Source organism: Syngnathus leptorhynchus, chromosome 12 (assembly GCF_054491065.1).
Source record: "Syngnathus leptorhynchus isolate UIUO chromosome 12, UIUO_Slep, whole genome shotgun sequence".
In the NCBI taxonomy this organism is placed as follows: Eukaryota; Metazoa; Chordata; class Actinopteri; order Syngnathiformes; family Syngnathidae; genus Syngnathus; species Syngnathus leptorhynchus.
The window spans coordinates 8,477,101-8,494,950 of record NC_141206.1 but is presented as its reverse complement, the minus strand read 5'-3'; the positions used below and the strand labels follow the sequence as shown (position 1 = coordinate 8,494,950).

Here is a 17,850-nt window from a genome sequence, read left to right as displayed (position 1 = left end):
GCTCCGCGACCCGACCCCGGATAAGTGGAAGATGGATGGATAAATATTTATCGAAAAACTCCACTTGCACTTGCCACAAATCTTAACATTGTTTAATATTACTGCATTAGAAAAAATGTGTTAATGCAAATGAAGGCCCAACCCAATCCCATTTTATGATTTAAAACGTTGAAATTAGATTGGAAAAAAACATTCTTTGGCAGTGGAAGCTGATGAAGTGAATAAGAGTGTTCTAAAAACCTTCATAAAGCAAAACAAAAGTAATCATCTTGAATGGTTGTGACACGGTACCATTTATCATGTTTCCCCAACGACGAATGGAAGCCGTGACAACATTCTCTTAGGAAGTACTTGGAGATAAGTACACGGCGTCAAGGTAGCGAGCGGGAATGTCCTTGGAGATGTCGAATTGCTTCGGAAACAGCACGCAGGGCATGGGAGGACCACTTTTATCAGCTAACCTAACCTGACATCAACAAGCTCTGTTACCTCAGCTGACAGGACATCAGATAGCAACCAGTCAACATCAGCTCGCAACACCCGTGCACGTATTGAAGTTGCTGACATTCCCATTGCGGTACGCTCTGTGATGCATAGAGAAACGGCGGATTGTGTTTCACAATGTCAGAAGGTTGGCGTGCTTGGCTCAGAGTGCACCGTCTCTCCGTATCGCAGACATTTACTCTGCCGGAGTTTTTAGCCGTTTTAAATATTTTAGTCGTTTTGTGCTTCTCTCACAATGATTGATTGTGTTTGCTGCTCCAATTCGAATATCTGCTCGTGGCAGGTGGTGCAAAGGGCCTCGGGTGCTCACAGTCGGAGACGCTATCATCGTAATGCCACTGGCCTTTTCAGACGGAAGCCTAGCGGGAAAACTACAGTACTCATTCAATGACATGATCTTTTTTTTAATCTAATCCACCCTCAAACTCCTTCATAGTAAGCTATCCAAAAAAAAAAACTATCATTTTTGCTATTATATTTCTGTATTCAATTGATAGTTGAATGTGGCCAACAGCGTCCGTGAGTGATTTTTTTCAAAATTATTTTAAAGTCTCATTTTATGTTTGATGATTTTATTTTTCATGATTAAAATTTGGCCCCTCCATGAGTCGTCACCTTACTGTGGTGGAGGGGTTTGCGTGCCCCTATGATCCTAAGAGCCATGTTGTCCAGGGATTCATGCCCCCGGTAGGGTCACCCATGGCAAAGGGTCCTAGGTGAGGGGCCAGACAAAGCACGGCTCACCCAAACAAACCCCTTATGATGAATAATAAAAATGGACTTCGTTTTCCTTCGCCCGGAGGCGAGTCACCGGGCCCCCCCTCTGGAGCCAGGCCTGGAGGTGGGGCCCGAAGGCAAGCGCCTGGTGGCCGGGCCTCCACCCATGGGCCTTGGCTGGGCATAGCCCGATAAGAAAACATGGGTCCCCCTTCCCATGGGCTCACCACCTGTAGGAGGTGCCAAAGGGGTCAGGTGCAAAGTGAACTGGGCGGCGGCCAAAGGCAACCTTGTCAGTCCGATCCCCGGCTGAAGAGGCTGGCTCTAGGGACATTGAATGTCACCTCTCTGGCTGGAAAGGAGCCCGAGCTGGTGTGTGAGGCAGAAAAGTTAAGACTAGACATAGTTGGACTTACCTCCACACACAGTTTGGACTCTCATACAAGCCCTTTTGAGAGGGGCTGGACGCTCTTCCACTCTGGAGTTGCCCACAGTGAGAGGTGTCGAGCAGGTTTGGGCATACTTATTGGGCACCTGCAGATTGGGGTTCACCCTGGTGAACGAGGGTAGCCTCCCTCCGCCTTCAGGTGACTGTTGTTTGTGTCTATGCACCAAACGGCAGCTCAGAGTATCCACCTTTCTTGGAGTCCCTGGAGGAAGTGCTGGAGAGCGCTCCTTCTGGGGACTCCATCGTTCTACTGGGTGACTTCAATGCTCACGTGGGCAATGACAGTGAGACCTGGAAGGGCGTGATTGGGAGGAACGGCCCCCACGATCTGAACCTAAGCGGTGTTCTAGTCTTGTCTTCTGTGCTCGACACGGATTTTCTACAATGAACACCATGTTCAAACATAAGGGTGTCTATGTATGCATTTGGCACCAGGACACCTAGGCTGCGGTTCGATGATCGACTTTGTAGGCGTGTCATCGGATTTGCGGCCGCATGTTTTGGACACTCGGGTGAAGAGAGGGGCGGAGCTGTCAACCGATCACCACCTGGTGGTGGGTTGGCTCCGATGGTGGGGAAAGATGTCCGACCTAGCAGACCCAAACACTCTGTGAGTCCGAGTGGACCATGTTCCGCGCCACCATTGTTGAGGTAGCCCGACCAGAGCTGTGCCCGTAAGGTCGTTGGTGCCTGTCGTGGCGGCAATCCCCGAATCTGCTGGTGGACACCAGCGGTAAGGGATGCCGTCAAGCTGGAGGAGTCCTATCGGGCCGTTTTGGCCTGCGGGACCCCGGAGGCAGCTGACAGGTACCGGATGGCCAAGTGGAATGAGGCTTCAGTGGTTGCTGAGGCAAAAACATAGGCGTGGGAGGAATTTGGCGAGGTCATGGAGAATGACTTCCAGACGGCTTTGAGGAAATTCTGGTCCACCATCTGGCATCATAATTTTTATGGACAGAATTTCTAGGCGCACCCAAGGCATTGAGGGGGTCCGGTTTGGGGACCTCAACATCGCATCTCTGGAGACCCCGGGCATGACCCAGGACGCGCTGGAGAGACTATGTCTCTCAGCTGGCCTGGGAACGCCTTGGGATCCCCCAGGATGAGCTGAATGAAGTGCCTGGGGAAAGGGAAGTCTGGGAGTCCTCCTAAAGCTGCTGCCCCCGCGACCCGACCCCGGATAAGCGTAAAATGGCTGCATAGATGGATTAAAATCTGGCAGGATTGTCAACACCACTTCATTACATCATCTCTGCCATGTATTATTTCAATTATTCAGAAAAATAATTAACTTGGAGTGCAGTTCATCAACTCTTCACATTGCTAACATCTCTGCTCTTTCATTCTTCTTGATGAATTTGATTGTTGGGGCTGAATAGTATCCAGCATTCTCCTCTCACATAGAGACAGCGCGACTTCCTCCCCGCTACCGTGAAGGTCACAGCTTCTCGCAAAACTGTCTCAGTGCTGAAATGAACTTTCAAGACTTGATCAGCATAATAGTTCTGCCTGCCTTTTTGTATTGCCGTGCCCGACTGTAGCATCCTCGCCAATAAGGTCAATGCCGGATAATTAAAGTGAGAAGTGGCGGAAAGAAACTCGATTGCTCCCTTGCAAATGTGAAGGAGCCTCTAACTGAGGTTAACGCTGGGAATAAATGGTGGTAATTACTGTACGTTACACTGTATATGAACACGAAATATCTACCTAATCATTCAAATCAAAGAAGACATATGCATTTCAAATCCGTTCCACACTCACAGTAGCACAGGCAGCCCACTCGCAGATCCACCAGGCTGCTGAATGAATTCTGGAGCTTTTGTTTCCCTCCAAAAATTCCTCACAATCTGAAACAAAACGTCTCACCAATAATCCTCCAAACAGCGTGAGATTTATTTTCTTACAAAAATACCTTACATTATAAAACACATTTTGAAATATACACTCCACTAGGAACACTTCAAATATACTTGTTTCTAGCTTTCAAATTGCAGCCTGTTGCAAGCTTGTAGTCTCAAAGAGAGTTCAGCGGTGAAGGGATGAACGCTTTGCAAACCGGAAGCATCCATTACCATAAAAAAAATAAAATATATACAACCAAGCTTCTGGTTTGTTTTTGTCTCTGGCTGAAAATGATCCATGAACAAAAAGTTCTGCGCGCTAACAAGCAAGAGGAACAAAGACAGAAGTTGCAATGAAGAAAGAAATCGCTCATTGGCCTACCGGTGACACCTGTAAAGTTCTCACCGCTACATAAATACCGGCGTTCGTTTTCAGCTGTCGCATACATGTCAGGATGTCTCAGCTCCGTCAGCGAGAATATTCTTGAATGCTACCGTGTGCCCGGGTTAACGCATTCCGGAAGTTTCTCCTGTCACATGGGATCAAACTAAATGTCTTCTGCCAAAATCCAATCGGTCGCCATCACCACAATGTAGTCTGGAAATATATTGGGAGCATTTGGGGATGTCGCAAAACCTTCCTGAAATTCTCCAATTAGGTGAGAATGTCCATATATGGTCAATGGCAGGCCGGGAAAGACTTTCATGTCTTTATGTAGGCACGTGGAGGCTGTTCATCAGCGAAGATTTAAAATTATTACGTCCTTATATGGGCATCTAGATCTTTTCATGACCTTATATGGACAACTGAGAACTTTTGATTTCCTTTTATGTCAGGAGCCTTTTAATTTCCTTGTAACGAGAGCATATATTTAATTAAAAAAACAATCTAGGACTATATAAATGCGCATTAGTATTGATATTACGATCAACATTTAATTTGAATAGATCATCGTTAACACTTTTTATAATTAATAAAAATCTGTCATAGGCACAAGCGGTCTATTTTTGAACGCAAATGGATGTATTATGTTCTTAATACTGTGTCCACTGTTCATCTAGTATGAGGAACATTTGAAATTTTGGAGGCTTTGTAGAAATTGGTTGTACCTAGAGGGGAATAACACCTTAATTAGTGATCTTAAATGAAACTGGTGGGGTACTTCAAAGCCAAAAGTCAAATATAATATCCTGTCTTCAGCCTCACAGCCTTTCATTAATTGGATTTAGTAATTGTCTTTTGAAAAAGGTCAAACTGTTCCGTTACTTTGTGTGTGTCTACATTCTAAATGTCCCTCCTTGGTATATTTCCATGTAACTTCACATCTTTACACAGCTGCGCGAGTCATCTTATTTTTAAAGCATCAACTACCTTTGTCATTAAGAACATATTGAAGTCCACCTGTATGCTAACTGTACAGTATGCACACTTTATACTGCAAGGCTTTTAGAGAATGCTTCTCTCATGGCTTGAGAAATAAATAAGAGAGAAACAAGAATAAAAAGTACAGCCTTTAGTACTCATAAAGAGAATGTCCCGTGTTGAATATAAACTGGATGTCGACCAGTGAGTCTTAAGTACTTCCTGCGTTTTGGCATCATAGTGGTAGAGGTCGGAGGGCCAGTGTGAGCGTACAGAGGGGCGGCAAGAGCCACAAGGGGGACTGGGAGGGCCGGGCACCCGAAGGCGAGGCGCCGTCCGAGGTGCAGGAGCACACCTCGTAGCCGTTCTCGGCGTGATCCGGGTGAGGGCGCGCGTTGACCCGGCTCTCTGTGCTTTTGGCTTCGGCGCCCGGCGAGTCCGACTGCATGTCGGTGCACAGCAGCCAGTCCTTGGCGATGAGGCGCGGGTAGTCGGCCTCCACCTCCATGTCGCTGTTCGGAACGCGCCAGTACTCCTTCCCTTTGAAGAAGTACGACGAACCTGCACCGGGAGAAGCAACGCCAGATTCAGTGAAATTTCTTGGAAACAGCCTTCGGGCATATGATGCAGAAAAGGGGCAAGTAAATAATACATGGCTGTCAAGAAGCGGTTCTCAATGGTTTTACACAAAGTTCCATCTCCAAAATAAATGCCACTGAAATGCAGTAGTGTAGAAAACCCAACAGCTAGCTAAATGCTAACAAACAACGCAGCTAGCTTAATGCTATCAGACAATGCAAAACCCAATAGGCGGGCTATCAATGTCACATTGTTAAAATCCTCAATTGCAACTTAAACAAATTATAACAAAACTTCGCAGGCATATATTCTTTATCCTCTCTGAAAATAATTGCGACGGCTTACTGAGCAGTTGTAAGCCTCATCGTTGTGCCATCTAGTGGCCAGTCGGATCCCACACCAGAAGGAGCACACAAATTAATGGCCTTTGCATTCATTTCAAGCGTTTTGCATTACAAGCCTGATCGTGGAAGTAATTCAAGGAGTAAGTGGAGGCACAAGCATTTTGTAATTAATGTGCACGCTGTCATGACGATGTTCTCTCTACCTCTATATTAGTAGCTCCTCACTGCCTTAGTTATCGCTTTACGCCGTGTTCATGAATCAACCTGAAGGCAGATTAACAACTCCATTGGCCTCAAATTCCCTTCGCCAAGTATAAATAAATGTATGCTTACATTGATACACTCCGAGTCGGTGTTTCCCAACCAGTGTGGACCGCTGTTGGAAATGATCCAGTTGAACTTAATTGCTCTGAAAATGATCTATTTACTCCAAATAATTTGTTTGTGTTCATCTATCTAGCTGTATAGGGACAGGGCGGAATCAATCCGATTATTGGCAATGTAAAATATACATAACGTTTGACAAACAATGCGCAACGTGCTTTCTTTCATAATATCAGTGTTTGCGGAGATGCAGGCGTGTCAAAGGTCAGATTGTCATAGCAAAATTTCATCAGGAAATAATTAAAAGTGAATTCATTTGATTCTGGGTCAAATGGCAACCCTGATAAAATCTAATTGAACAGGCAGTGTTCTAAATAACTTTTTTTTTTCAGGTTATTTGGCAGAGACGAGGTGCAAATGACCTTAATTAGGAAAATATATGCAGGGTGAGCTCATTTCCATCTGGTATCCCTCATAAAGTATCAGAAATGACAATAAAACAGACAACATATTCTATAATTCATAAATACATATACAATCATGCTAAGAAAAAAAAAAGTCACACTAAACCGCCATTTTACAAAATGTGTCGCTTATACTCCGGGTGTCTAATCTCTTTTAATTTTCTTCTGGTTCGCTCTCCTTTTCGAAAACATCAGCAAACTGGAGCCGGTAAATATTTAGACACAGCGTGCTCCGATGAACACCCGAGTTGAACTTTACTTTACTGGCAAGCTAGTCCAAAATAAGCAAAAGAGCCCGAGAGCACCTCCTGCTAATTACTTCTTCTCATGCCAGGTTTGAAGAGCCACAAATGCCTGATTAAAGGTTAATCTCATCAAACGAATCAATCCCATAAACAGAACGCAAAGGTTGTCCACTGGCTAAATGCTACAACTAAACTTCAAGACGTCTGTGAACTTTGTATTCGCCACTGATTCTACAAGAACCAGATGGCTAAAATAATTGACCCTCACCGTCGGACCACCTCATGGCATCATCCAAATGCGGAGGCAGCCCCTTCCACAGCGTGCTGTCTTTGGGGTAACCCAGATCCATCCGTCTCAGATGGTCGTCGTATCGCCAGTAGCGGCTGTCCTTGAAGAAGTAGGTCTTCTCGTTATGGAGCCACACAAAGGCCGCGTCAATGCCTTCCAAAGGCAGACCGAAGTCGCTGATTGGACGCGGGTAGCCCTCCTCCACAATATTGTCTTTAAATACCCAGTACTTGAGACCTAGACAAGATGAATACCCATTCAAAAATGTCTAACATGGCATGACTTTGTGTTCAACTGAAGCTTCTAAATTGTCATGACAAGATCACCTTTAAAAAATATGATCTTGTGATCTCCGGGTCTCTCGTAAACGGCGTCCACGCTGTCGACGCTGGGCGGGAGGCCTCTCCAGAAACGATGGATCTGAGCCGGCCGCAGAGACACCAGGTTCTTCTCTCGTGTTAGACGCCAGAAGTATTTTCCTGCCATAGAATTAAGTCAGTATTAGCTTGGAACTTCAAATTGGATATTTTTTTGTATTATTTTGCTATCGTTATTTTACCCATATTATTTTTTTTTTAATTAGCTTTAGCTACTATATTTTTTGATGAACAAAAGGCTTTCCTTTCAATATCTTTTGAGTTAATAAAAGCAGTATGACCTTATTAAACCCATTATTTTTTTTTAGTCACAGCAACTAATGAGCAAGCAAAAGCACATTGGGCATTAAAGAGATAATACGTCTAAAGCCAGCCTTGTGCCTGTTGGAGTATTTTGTTCAGAGCATTAAATTCAACGCGTGCTGGGAGCAACACATCACTTGGCTTCCTATTGATTGCCCAATCGCCCACTCTGCGCCCACAACCGTGTCTCTTCCTTTCAATTTATCTCCTTTCACCTCTTTTTTTTTGGGTCTCTTTCTCCGTGATCCGTCGGGCCCATCGGTCTGCTTGTCTTGTACACACACACACGCTCCTTTGAGGTTTAAGTACCTTTGAAAAAGAAGGCCTCCCCTCGTATTTGGGCAACGGCATCAAAGTGGCCGGCGCATCTGTCTGGGAAATCTCGTACCAGCCTGTGTGACATAAACAATGAAGGAAGTGTCCAAAGAAAGGAGAGAGGGGGGGGGGGGATAATAAATAGAAGCCGCAATTTGATTCAAAATCAAAAAAAATTGCAGTCATCATGTGAGATGCGTGCGAGTGGATGTGTCTGGTTCAATTAGAAAGGCTAAACGCCGGCTGAGCTGCTCTCACACTGACAAGCTCGCTCGCCCCCCCCCATGTGCATTTATCCACTGGGATAATAAGTGATTTCAAGTAGTGACGTGTTTGGCCTGCCAATGATGAATTCGTTAGACCCACAGGGCTGCCACTGTGAGAGGGAGCCAGCTCTCCTAATATAAACAAACACATAAGTCCTTTCACGGATGCTCTTGACACAACACTGCCGCCTAGTGGTCAAAGATTGAAACCTTGGCAGGTTCCCTACCTCAGGCGACATAAGGGGGGGAAAAAAGCTAATTATCGAGAGGAAACGAGATTTTCCTCTCTGATTGATTCCTTGGGGGCTCCACATTCTTTTGATTTTAATTAAAATGGAGTTGTGCTGTTGTACACATGCATCACTCCAATCGAGGCTTATAACTCGAATAGGATTTAACAAATAATTACCATATCAAAACGCAATTGTGGCAGTGACGCATGGCGTGCTGAAAAGCCTGCTATTTATCTCGCCCCGCTTGTCGTTTTTCAAAAGAATACCAACAGCGGTCATTGGCCCTGTTATTCACTGACTATATCTGCAAAAGTGCGGTCAAACGCTGACTCACTTCCAGAGTCATTATTTTGTTCCTTTTATAATCAATCGCCGCATTTCACTGCTTACAATATTGCAGACAAGATCAAATCAACAACTTGACTGAGATTTCTGCCGTCGCTTGCGTGCAAATTTATTTTAAGCCGTCACTTCCTGTTTGGATTTCAAGGTCATGTCACGGGTCCGACACCCACGAGGAGAAAAGTTGCATTCAAGGCGAGGCGGCTCATCGACTTACAAAACCGACGATCTGTTTTCCGGGAGGTCCAGCAAGACCGGAGGTTCTGCCGTCTGGGAGGGGTTGCCGGGTTGAGTGGTGTGGGAAACCGAATCTCTGACACCTGAAAAGAACATGAGATAGAACTATTGATTCTAGCACTCAGCGAGACTAATTGGACAACACGTTGAGAAACCTGGAGGAAGTGAAAATAGCGTTGATAGAAATTTCAAGTGACGCTAATTTAGCGTCATTCTGTGAATAAAATGACTTTGTTCTCACAAATAGGCGTACCGTAGAGCTGCCAGACACGGACTTTGTCCTCATAAGGTAAGTCGTACTTCAGAGGGTCTCCGACCGGACCCTGGTAGTACGGTCTCATGATGGACTCCATTGCCGAGGTGTGGACCAGGCCGATGGCGTGCCCGAACTCGTGGACGGCCACTGCGAACAGGTCCATCCCGTGAGAATCTGAAGAACACACAAACAAAAGGATTGCAGTGACGCAACAAAGTATGGATACGATGATCAAGTCAAGTTTATTTGTATAGCCCTAAATCACAAGCAGTCTCAAAGGGCTTCACATAGACAATCAATTGACAATAATTCTCAAAGCATCCCCTGATCTTGAGCTCCCAAAAGGGCAAGGAAAAACTCAAAAAAACCCTACCAGGGGAAAAATGAGAAACCTTGAGAAGGGACCACAGATGGAAGGATCTCCCTTTCAGGATCACCAGGCTGCAATGGATGCAAAGAGGGCACATAAAATACATAATATGGAAATCAAAAAGTGGATGTCCAGGCCAAAGCGAAGAGCTGATGATCCACTTCATTTAGCAAGGAGCATTTTCTGCTTTACAGGTGTGACTAATATGGCCTTTTACAAATGAAGACTATTGGTTGAGAGGCATGGGAGGAGTCTACGGTCGCTGTGAGTGCTGTCGGCCATGTGGTGGAGTGAGATAACTATGGTAATACCGCCTTAGCCCTCGGGCTGTCAATCAAAGGCAAAGTGCGGAGAGAGACATAAAAAAAAAAAAAAGGCACTAAACACAATACTTCAGCCTACAGATTCCGTTATGCAGAGAGGTGAGCGTGTTCATTCTGTGGATGTTGTTGTGCTGCCAGTACCCAAAGACAAATATGTAACCCGAACTGATGCCTGAGACAACACCGGGGCATCCAAAGATGCCAAATTTCGAGAAGCCAAGTCTCATCCGCAAGAGTAAACAGAGGCAGGAGGACCTGAGAAGAGAATACATCACAAAGTAGGAATCGTGTCATCGTGCTCCCAGTAGTCCTCCCAAGGTTAAAAAAAAAAACAATGTTACGTGTACAGATGAAATGAAATACAATAGCAACAAGGGCAGCCTTGGAACAAAAGTTACAGTCAAGAGCCAAACAAAGGCATTGAATCACACAGCATATTATAATCTCAACAAGCTAATGAAGCTTTTGAAAGCCAGATACGTTATTGAGAAAAGTAATTATAGCGATGCACAATAAACACAAGGCGTAAACTTTGGGTTTAGTACAGAATACTATAAAACATAGCCTGCAGCACAGATGGCTCGTTTAATGTGATTGTGGTGTAGCTTGCGCTGACTGGATGGAAATAAGGAGACCAACTAGCCGACGGCTAACCTCTTTGATGGGATTTGATTCTTGGATCATTGAGGCATTTTTTTCGCTACTGACTCCAGTAGCTGTGCGGGACAGGATTGAAACCGCCAAGAAGTTGGACAATTTGGTTAGCTGAATGCTAACGCGTTATGGGAACACCCATCCATGGGCTAATGGATAGCATCGGGGTCATGGTGTAAACATTAAGCAACGGATATTTGAACACAAATGGTGGGGCAACAAATAAGATGCCAGAACTCCAAGGCATATATTTTTATTTTATCTTCTGTGAAAACAAACTCAGCCATCCCATTAAATCTAAAAATAATGACATAATTTGATGACAATTTTCCCCATTGTTGATCAAGAACATTTTGTCAACTATTGCGAACTGACTATTCCTTTCCTTTGAGAAATTATGTTGCAAAATCCAAACAAAGGGTCAAACAGCCCCGTGGAAGCAACATTTCAAGATTTTATTGCGCACAGTTTGAATTACTTTTATTCTATTTGAGGAAGCAGATAAAAATGAATCAGAGAAAAAAACCACCTGATGGGTTCATCAGCATGGTGTTGATTCAAGAAAATGAAAAGCAAACATCCGAGATCGGAACACAGCGGCGCTTCTATCAGCTTCAAACTCATAATAACTAAAAAGACTGCAAACTACTGTCGAGATGAAACAAAACACAAAAGCTGAACACAGCGCGGCTGCTGGCAAACAAAATTATAGAAGAGGAAAGTGTTATGAACTTAGTCATTTCACAGTAACGTGAGTTGGCAGCTTCAAACGGAGCTCTGTCACTTAATATAATAGAATCCATTAACTCAGACTATTTTTTTTGGGTGATTGAAAAAATAAATGGAATTTACCCCTGGTTGGCTTGCTACTTCTCATAACAAAATGGTTGCCAGGAATAATTGTCTTGGTATTCTTTTTTCTTATATTATATTATATTTCTGATGGGTCTAAAACAGCACAAGTTAACAAAAGCCACGGGAAGTATTGTATAAAGGCCCTGTTTTGACAAAAACATGCTTAGCTTGCATCAAAGACGCTATGTCATTTAAATCTCTTAGCCACAACAGCATCGGTGGCTAAACGGGAAAGAAAAGATCGGTGATTTGTAACAACTGTCTGTTTCGTGTGATTCACTTTTGACACTTTGAGGAATAATCCTCACAACTAAGCAGTTTCAACTCGCTCCAAGTGCGCTTATCAGTATCATTTGGTGTTTGTGAATAATAATTTTGCCTCCCTCAAACACATAAAGGTAAACAGATGCGTTAGCTACTAGCAAGGGAATATACGGAACATAATGAGATCAATAAAGGCTTGAAATTTGTCACACGGTCAATAACGCAGCTCATGAATACGGTTGGAAAAGCAAATAATGAGTGGTTTATTATCTTAATCGGCATTAACAGATTTTTTAAAATTTGATTCATTTATTGACCGAATGTAATTTCATTGCATTCGTTAAAAAGCACGAGGGAGGATTATATTTATTTTTAATTGGCAAAACTCTTCACGTGATTATCCACCCTCCACAGATAAACAGTCAACTGTGTAACAAATGTTATACAAAGAAATCAATTGAGAGCTGCGGAATGATTGAGGAGCATGACCAGATAGTGTCTTGATTGTGACAGTCAGAAACTTTGAGAGGGTTCGGACAAGCACTTTCACGGACTGCTTTTATCTCTTTTTTTGGGGGGGGGATAATGTTTGAAATTGCATATTAGCCGCCGTTACTGGAAAAAGTCCGAGTCAGATTTGATGATCAAACAAGAGCGGTGTGTAGGACTTGCTCAAATCATACTTGCCAATAAAAAAAATGGTATAAAATGAAGGACACATATTTTAAGAGACTTAGCATTGCACTGCAAATGTTTGGCGACTTATAATGAGGTTTGATTTGGCGACATTTTTGTGATGACTGAGTGATTTTAATGAGGACACCAAAGGCACTTTGAAAGTCCTCTTGAGCCATCAAATGTAGGTGAAGAACAGAACCTTGTGAAAATTACACTTTGGGATTTATTATTCATCCGTTCGTTTACTTTTTGTACTGTTTTAAATACGTAAATATTTCATTGGAATATATTAGCAGATTGGCGAGAAAAAAGAGAGAAAGAGGAAAAAAAAGGGGGCTCGCTAATACTTTTACTACTTGCTGGCACATGCTGCATCTTCAGCTCTCCACAGGGGGGCTCGAAGCAAATTACAAAATTGTGTAATGTGTCATCTATCTTTGTAGCTCTATTTTCACAAAATATCTGAGGGCCAACAGACTCGGCGGAATACGAGAAAAAAAAATCATAATTGTAATTTTGACAGCTATGAGACGTTTCATTCAATAGAGAAACATTTTTTATGAAAATATAACAAACAGAAAAAAAAAACATTGCTGATTACGATGAAACGACTGTGGTGATTGTTTGTTTGGAGGAACTAGGAGGAAATATTTTACACCTCCTTAAAAAGCTTAGGGGTGGAAAAAAAAATCCCCATTTCAGTCATAACCTATTTAAATTTTAAATTCACATTATAATGATAAATAAATATGAACTAAAGAGACTGGGACATGAAAGGGCCGAAGGGAATTCTTGAATCCTTAATAACGCTTGTTCTAGTTTTGGCGAGAAGTCGCTATGGATCCGTGGAACACTACAAAATGGGCCTCATCATTTTTTTATACAAAAACAATTATGATGTACTTTTCAGATTATATTATAAAACCAAAAATGGCGCCCCCTACCCGGTGATCTGAAGGTCCACGCCTCATCATCGTCAAAGTGCGTATCCCCGGCTGTAAATCTCTCTCCAGGAAAAAAAGCGTGGGCCACCGTGCCTCCGGGCCCGTCGAAAGGGTAACCGTCGTTGTGGTCTGCCTTGGTGAAGTCGATCTGAATGTCGGCGTCGCTTCCTGCCACCTCGTGGAAGTTAAGCGGTGCGATGTCACTCCAGACCTTCAGGGCGTAATGCATGAGTGCTCGGACGGTGTCCCGGCCCAGTAAGGCCGAGTCCTTCGGGAACGTCCTCACTCTGAAACAAGAGAAGGGGACAGGGAGAACAATATCTGGATCAAACCGACTCTTATCCTTTCGACCTCCACCGGTGTTAATTGCGACTTGACCCGAGCTTCACGTCAGACCTTTCGTCCGTCCCGTAGGAGTTTGAGCAGCCAGTCCCTCATTTCAGATCACTCGTGAAGGTGACCAGACCATTTTTTTTTTTTTTTTTTTGTCAAAGTCACACTTCTAAACACCTGCCAGACATGGTTAAGAACTACCAATTCTTTTAAATTGCTTCTCGAAGGATACTTTACAGTACTTTATTGTGTACGTCTAGCTTTGCTTTTGTATTATTGCTCAGGAATTATTTTAGCCACTTTGGGCCTTAACAACCCTTGTTACAACTGACTGGAACTTTAACAAGAGTGGTAAATGTCACTGGTTGGAGAAAGGTGTCTCTTAATTACTCGTTTTGCATCCCAACAGAGTGAAAACATTCTTTGGGCATAGATGTGTCGGTTTCCACGGCAACACTAGCTGTCCTATTTTGCCTTCGCACATTGAGTAATAACATTTTCCATTTTTTAGAGGGTAATTTTTGTCAAGACTAAATATAGACAGAATGTAGTAGAATAAATAAAAAATGGGGAAAAAAAAATCAGGTGGCATTTTGTGTCTCTAATTTCATTTTTTTTTTTAAAAACCACCGCGTCAGACGAAACACAACCAATTCGCTTTATTCATCGTCCACATTAATTCACATCTGTTTCCAAACTCGTCAGTGTTTAACACACTCACCGATGCGTAGGACTAATTTATACGCTCAATTACCAAATGTGTCAACATGTGAAAAAGCACACAGGCAGTATTAGTAACTCCAACTAATCATTACGAGGGCGGCTTGAAAAATGAGCTGCGCCTCATTGGCATGCATACTCAAGCCACCTCCAAATATGATCAGATTCCCCCCGCTGAAATGTTCACAACTTTTTCTTGCTGTGATTTCCATACACTGTGTATTTATTCACACCGCGAGCCAGAATCACCCTTGACTGCTGCTCCGCACTTTTCCAAGGTCGCTTCAAATTGCTTATCCTCGACAGACAATTCACCTGCTTATTAAAGCTAATTTGGACGAACGAGAGCGGGTGATTGCCTTCCGAGTGTAAATAAAAAGATATGTGTATCCAAATTGTGCGTGCCGAGCGCACGAGGGGGGCCATGGCGGTTAAGTCGGCCAAGGTCAGAGTCCCGCTGTCCTGCATTTGGGATGATGTGGCGAGTCCCTGGGAAATGCTTGTGTTTACATTATGGGACTAGAGACGCATAGCAAATGAGCCAGGTGTTATTTCCCTGCGGTAGCTTGCAAAAATTGGATTTACTTGATGGAGCTGACGCGGGGATGGCATCCGTTTGTAAATTTCATATTTTCAATTATTGATAATATTTTAATCTCCAAAGTCTACGATGGATTTTGTGTCCCACACTCGGCGAGGTTGTCCTAATTAAATTTGTGCCACCGTGTTCATTTAATTCTTTTGACAAAATACAAATTACACAGAACAGAACAGATATACTACATTTCACACTGTGATTTTGGGGAATGGGAATGTTTGTCTGTCTATACACAGTATGTGCACTGTGACTGACTGGTGACAAGGACGGGGTGTCGTCTGGGATTTGCTCAAAGTCAACTGGGAAAGGTTCCAGCTCCCAGCAATCCTGAGCAGGATAAACAGTATACAAGATTGATGTGGCACTTTTCTGTGCAGTTACTGCCCATTTGGCTGCCGTTAAAACAAACAGACCCTAACAAAAAAAGGCTTGATTTTAAAAAGCTTATTTATTGTATTGTTGTCCTTTCTATTCTAAAGTCTAATACCTCTTATGTGTAATTTAGAGAATTATTAAAAAATTAAATTTAGAGAAAAAAAGCAAAAAACCCACTATATATATATATATATAAAATCAAAACATGAATAGTGTTTATATAATAATATAAAGAATAAAAAAGTGTTTATATCATAATATTTTTTAGTACATCACAAATTTAAAGGCAGAGTGACTCCAATGCCAGATTCCGGTGCCTGATCAAGCTTCTGGCTGTGCGATCACAGCATAAATGTTTACTTTCTTGAAATTTCACGAGCGTGACAAACAAGCAGCTGGAAAAAATAATAAGCTCGCGAGCCAGCCAAGTTTGCGCCTCTAAGACTTTTGCAATGGTGTTTAAAGCAGCCCCGATAGCTGTTTAACAAGAACACAGCTTCTTCCGAGCGCATGGTTGACTCCCAGATAAAACACCTGAGAACACAGCGTGCCATCTGACCACTCCGCATCAATCAAACGTAATACAGACATAAAGAAGCGCTTACGTCGTCAAATACGCACACACACACACACACACACGCACACACACACACACACACACACACACACACACACACACACACACACACACACACACACACACACACACACACACACACACACACACAGTCGGTCGTGGACAGCTCGTGCATATTTTTGTGCTTTGACAGATGAAGGGATGAGATGTGCATTGTTGCTAACGGATGAGAAGGAAAGCGGGCAAAGTCGGTAAACAACAAGAGGCTTAATGTCACTACATCGATTCGGCTCGCAAGCGATCCCACATCAAACAAGAATGAGCTTGACCATTTTTAAATCTTGTCAGAAGAATCGTATTCATATTGGACGTGTGCTTGCAGTACATATTTGTTCACGTTAAAGCTGAGCCTCCTGTCCAATGCAACTCGCGCTGTGATGCTCGTTGGGCTAATCTTGGAATAATTTCCCCCGTGGGAAATATTTTGCTCCAAACTAAAGATGCTAGCTGTCATGAAATCTTTCATAGCTACACGTACAGTGTGTACACAACAGGAAGAAAAACTGTCTTGTAAATCAAAACAAATCAAAACGACTCACTCCTTGAAGTAGACATTTTACAATTATGATGACCTTTAAAAGTTTGGTTGAACTTTTGAGGCATATTATTTTTGTCTCTAGAAATTTCAAAATAATGAGTAGGAACATATCTAAGTCTTAGCCTTGTGAACAGCCACCCCAGAAAAATAAAAGAAATAAAAAAATCAGCCGGGCTCGGCTCCAACTCCCAGTGACCTTGACCGGGATAAGCAGTATTAAAAGAGGAAGGATGGATGTATCTAGGCCTTATTAAAGAGAAATATTGTGTGTGTGTGTATGTATGTGTGTGTCTTCCTTACTCCCATGTGTGCTTTTTAAGAGCAAGTGAGTGAGTTGTGCAAAAAAAATAAAAAAATTGGACAATCCAGCCGGGCCCTATGTCACCTTGCGCCCTGCACCTCCAAGTAAAGAAAAGAGTTTAGCAGTGTTCAAGTTCGACACAATTAACTTGGCAATTAACCCTGGAGCACTTATTTGCATCTCCCCAGCGACCTCGAGACTAATAGGCTGGAACTGCTAACACTATTCAAAACAGAAACTTGTCTTTTTCTTTTAGCGTATATCCCTGTGTGTACCCCCCGGTCTTCGTTAAGGTCAAAGGTCGAGCTGGTGCGTAGTCTTACTTTTCCCAAAGACGCCATTTGGGCATCCTTTGCTGATTGATTAGACTCCCCCAAGGAGATTGCTTTGCAGACATGTTCAGAGAGAGACATTATTAAGAGGAAAGACATTTTAAAACGCACAGCCCCCTCACGCTCTCTGTTAACAATAACGTGCGAGCTGTAAATTCTTCTGGGAACTGCGAAAATTCAAACGAGTGATTAAAAGGTTTTGCCGTTCGGAATGGGAAAGCTGAAATTTTCTCAAAAGTTGATGACTGTCGACTCAGGTCTGAAATTAAAAGCAAGTGTAAAAATGCTCTGGATTATTTATTTATTTTGCACTACTTATGCGTTGCATAATAACTGATTAACATTGGTGATCTTTGCAGCAAAAAAATAATAAAAAATAAAACACAACTGGACCTTACATACACCATAAGCAACAACTCATGCATAGAATTTCTCTCCCACACAACTCTGATCAGTTTGATATGAGCCAAGTTGTCAAGTT

The 17,850-nt window shown here is 43.0% G+C and overlaps 1 protein-coding gene across 4 annotated transcripts in view; it reads right to left on the bottom strand.

Annotated features, from left to right (window-relative positions):
• Window positions 1–3,549: 3,549 nt before the first annotated feature.
• mmp17a (matrix metallopeptidase 17a) overlaps window positions 3,550–17,850 on the bottom strand; it is a 79,604-nt gene continuing 65,303 nt past the window's right edge. For all 4 annotated transcript variants that reach the window (XM_085926801.1, XM_085926802.1, XM_085926803.1 and 1 more), the window contains 7 exons: window positions 13,536–13,822; window positions 9,445–9,621; window positions 9,172–9,274; window positions 8,108–8,190; window positions 7,445–7,597; window positions 7,098–7,355; window positions 3,550–5,434 (listed from right to left, as the gene is read on the bottom strand). In XM_085926801.1, coding sequence (XP_085782927.1) covers window positions 5,109–5,434; window positions 7,098–7,355; window positions 7,445–7,597; window positions 8,108–8,190; window positions 9,172–9,274; window positions 9,445–9,621; window positions 13,536–13,822 — 1,387 coding nt within the window. In that variant the 3' untranslated portion in view covers window positions 3,550–5,108. The remainder of the gene's footprint in view (window positions 5,435–7,097; window positions 7,356–7,444; window positions 7,598–8,107; window positions 8,191–9,171; window positions 9,275–9,444; window positions 9,622–13,535; window positions 13,823–17,850) is intronic.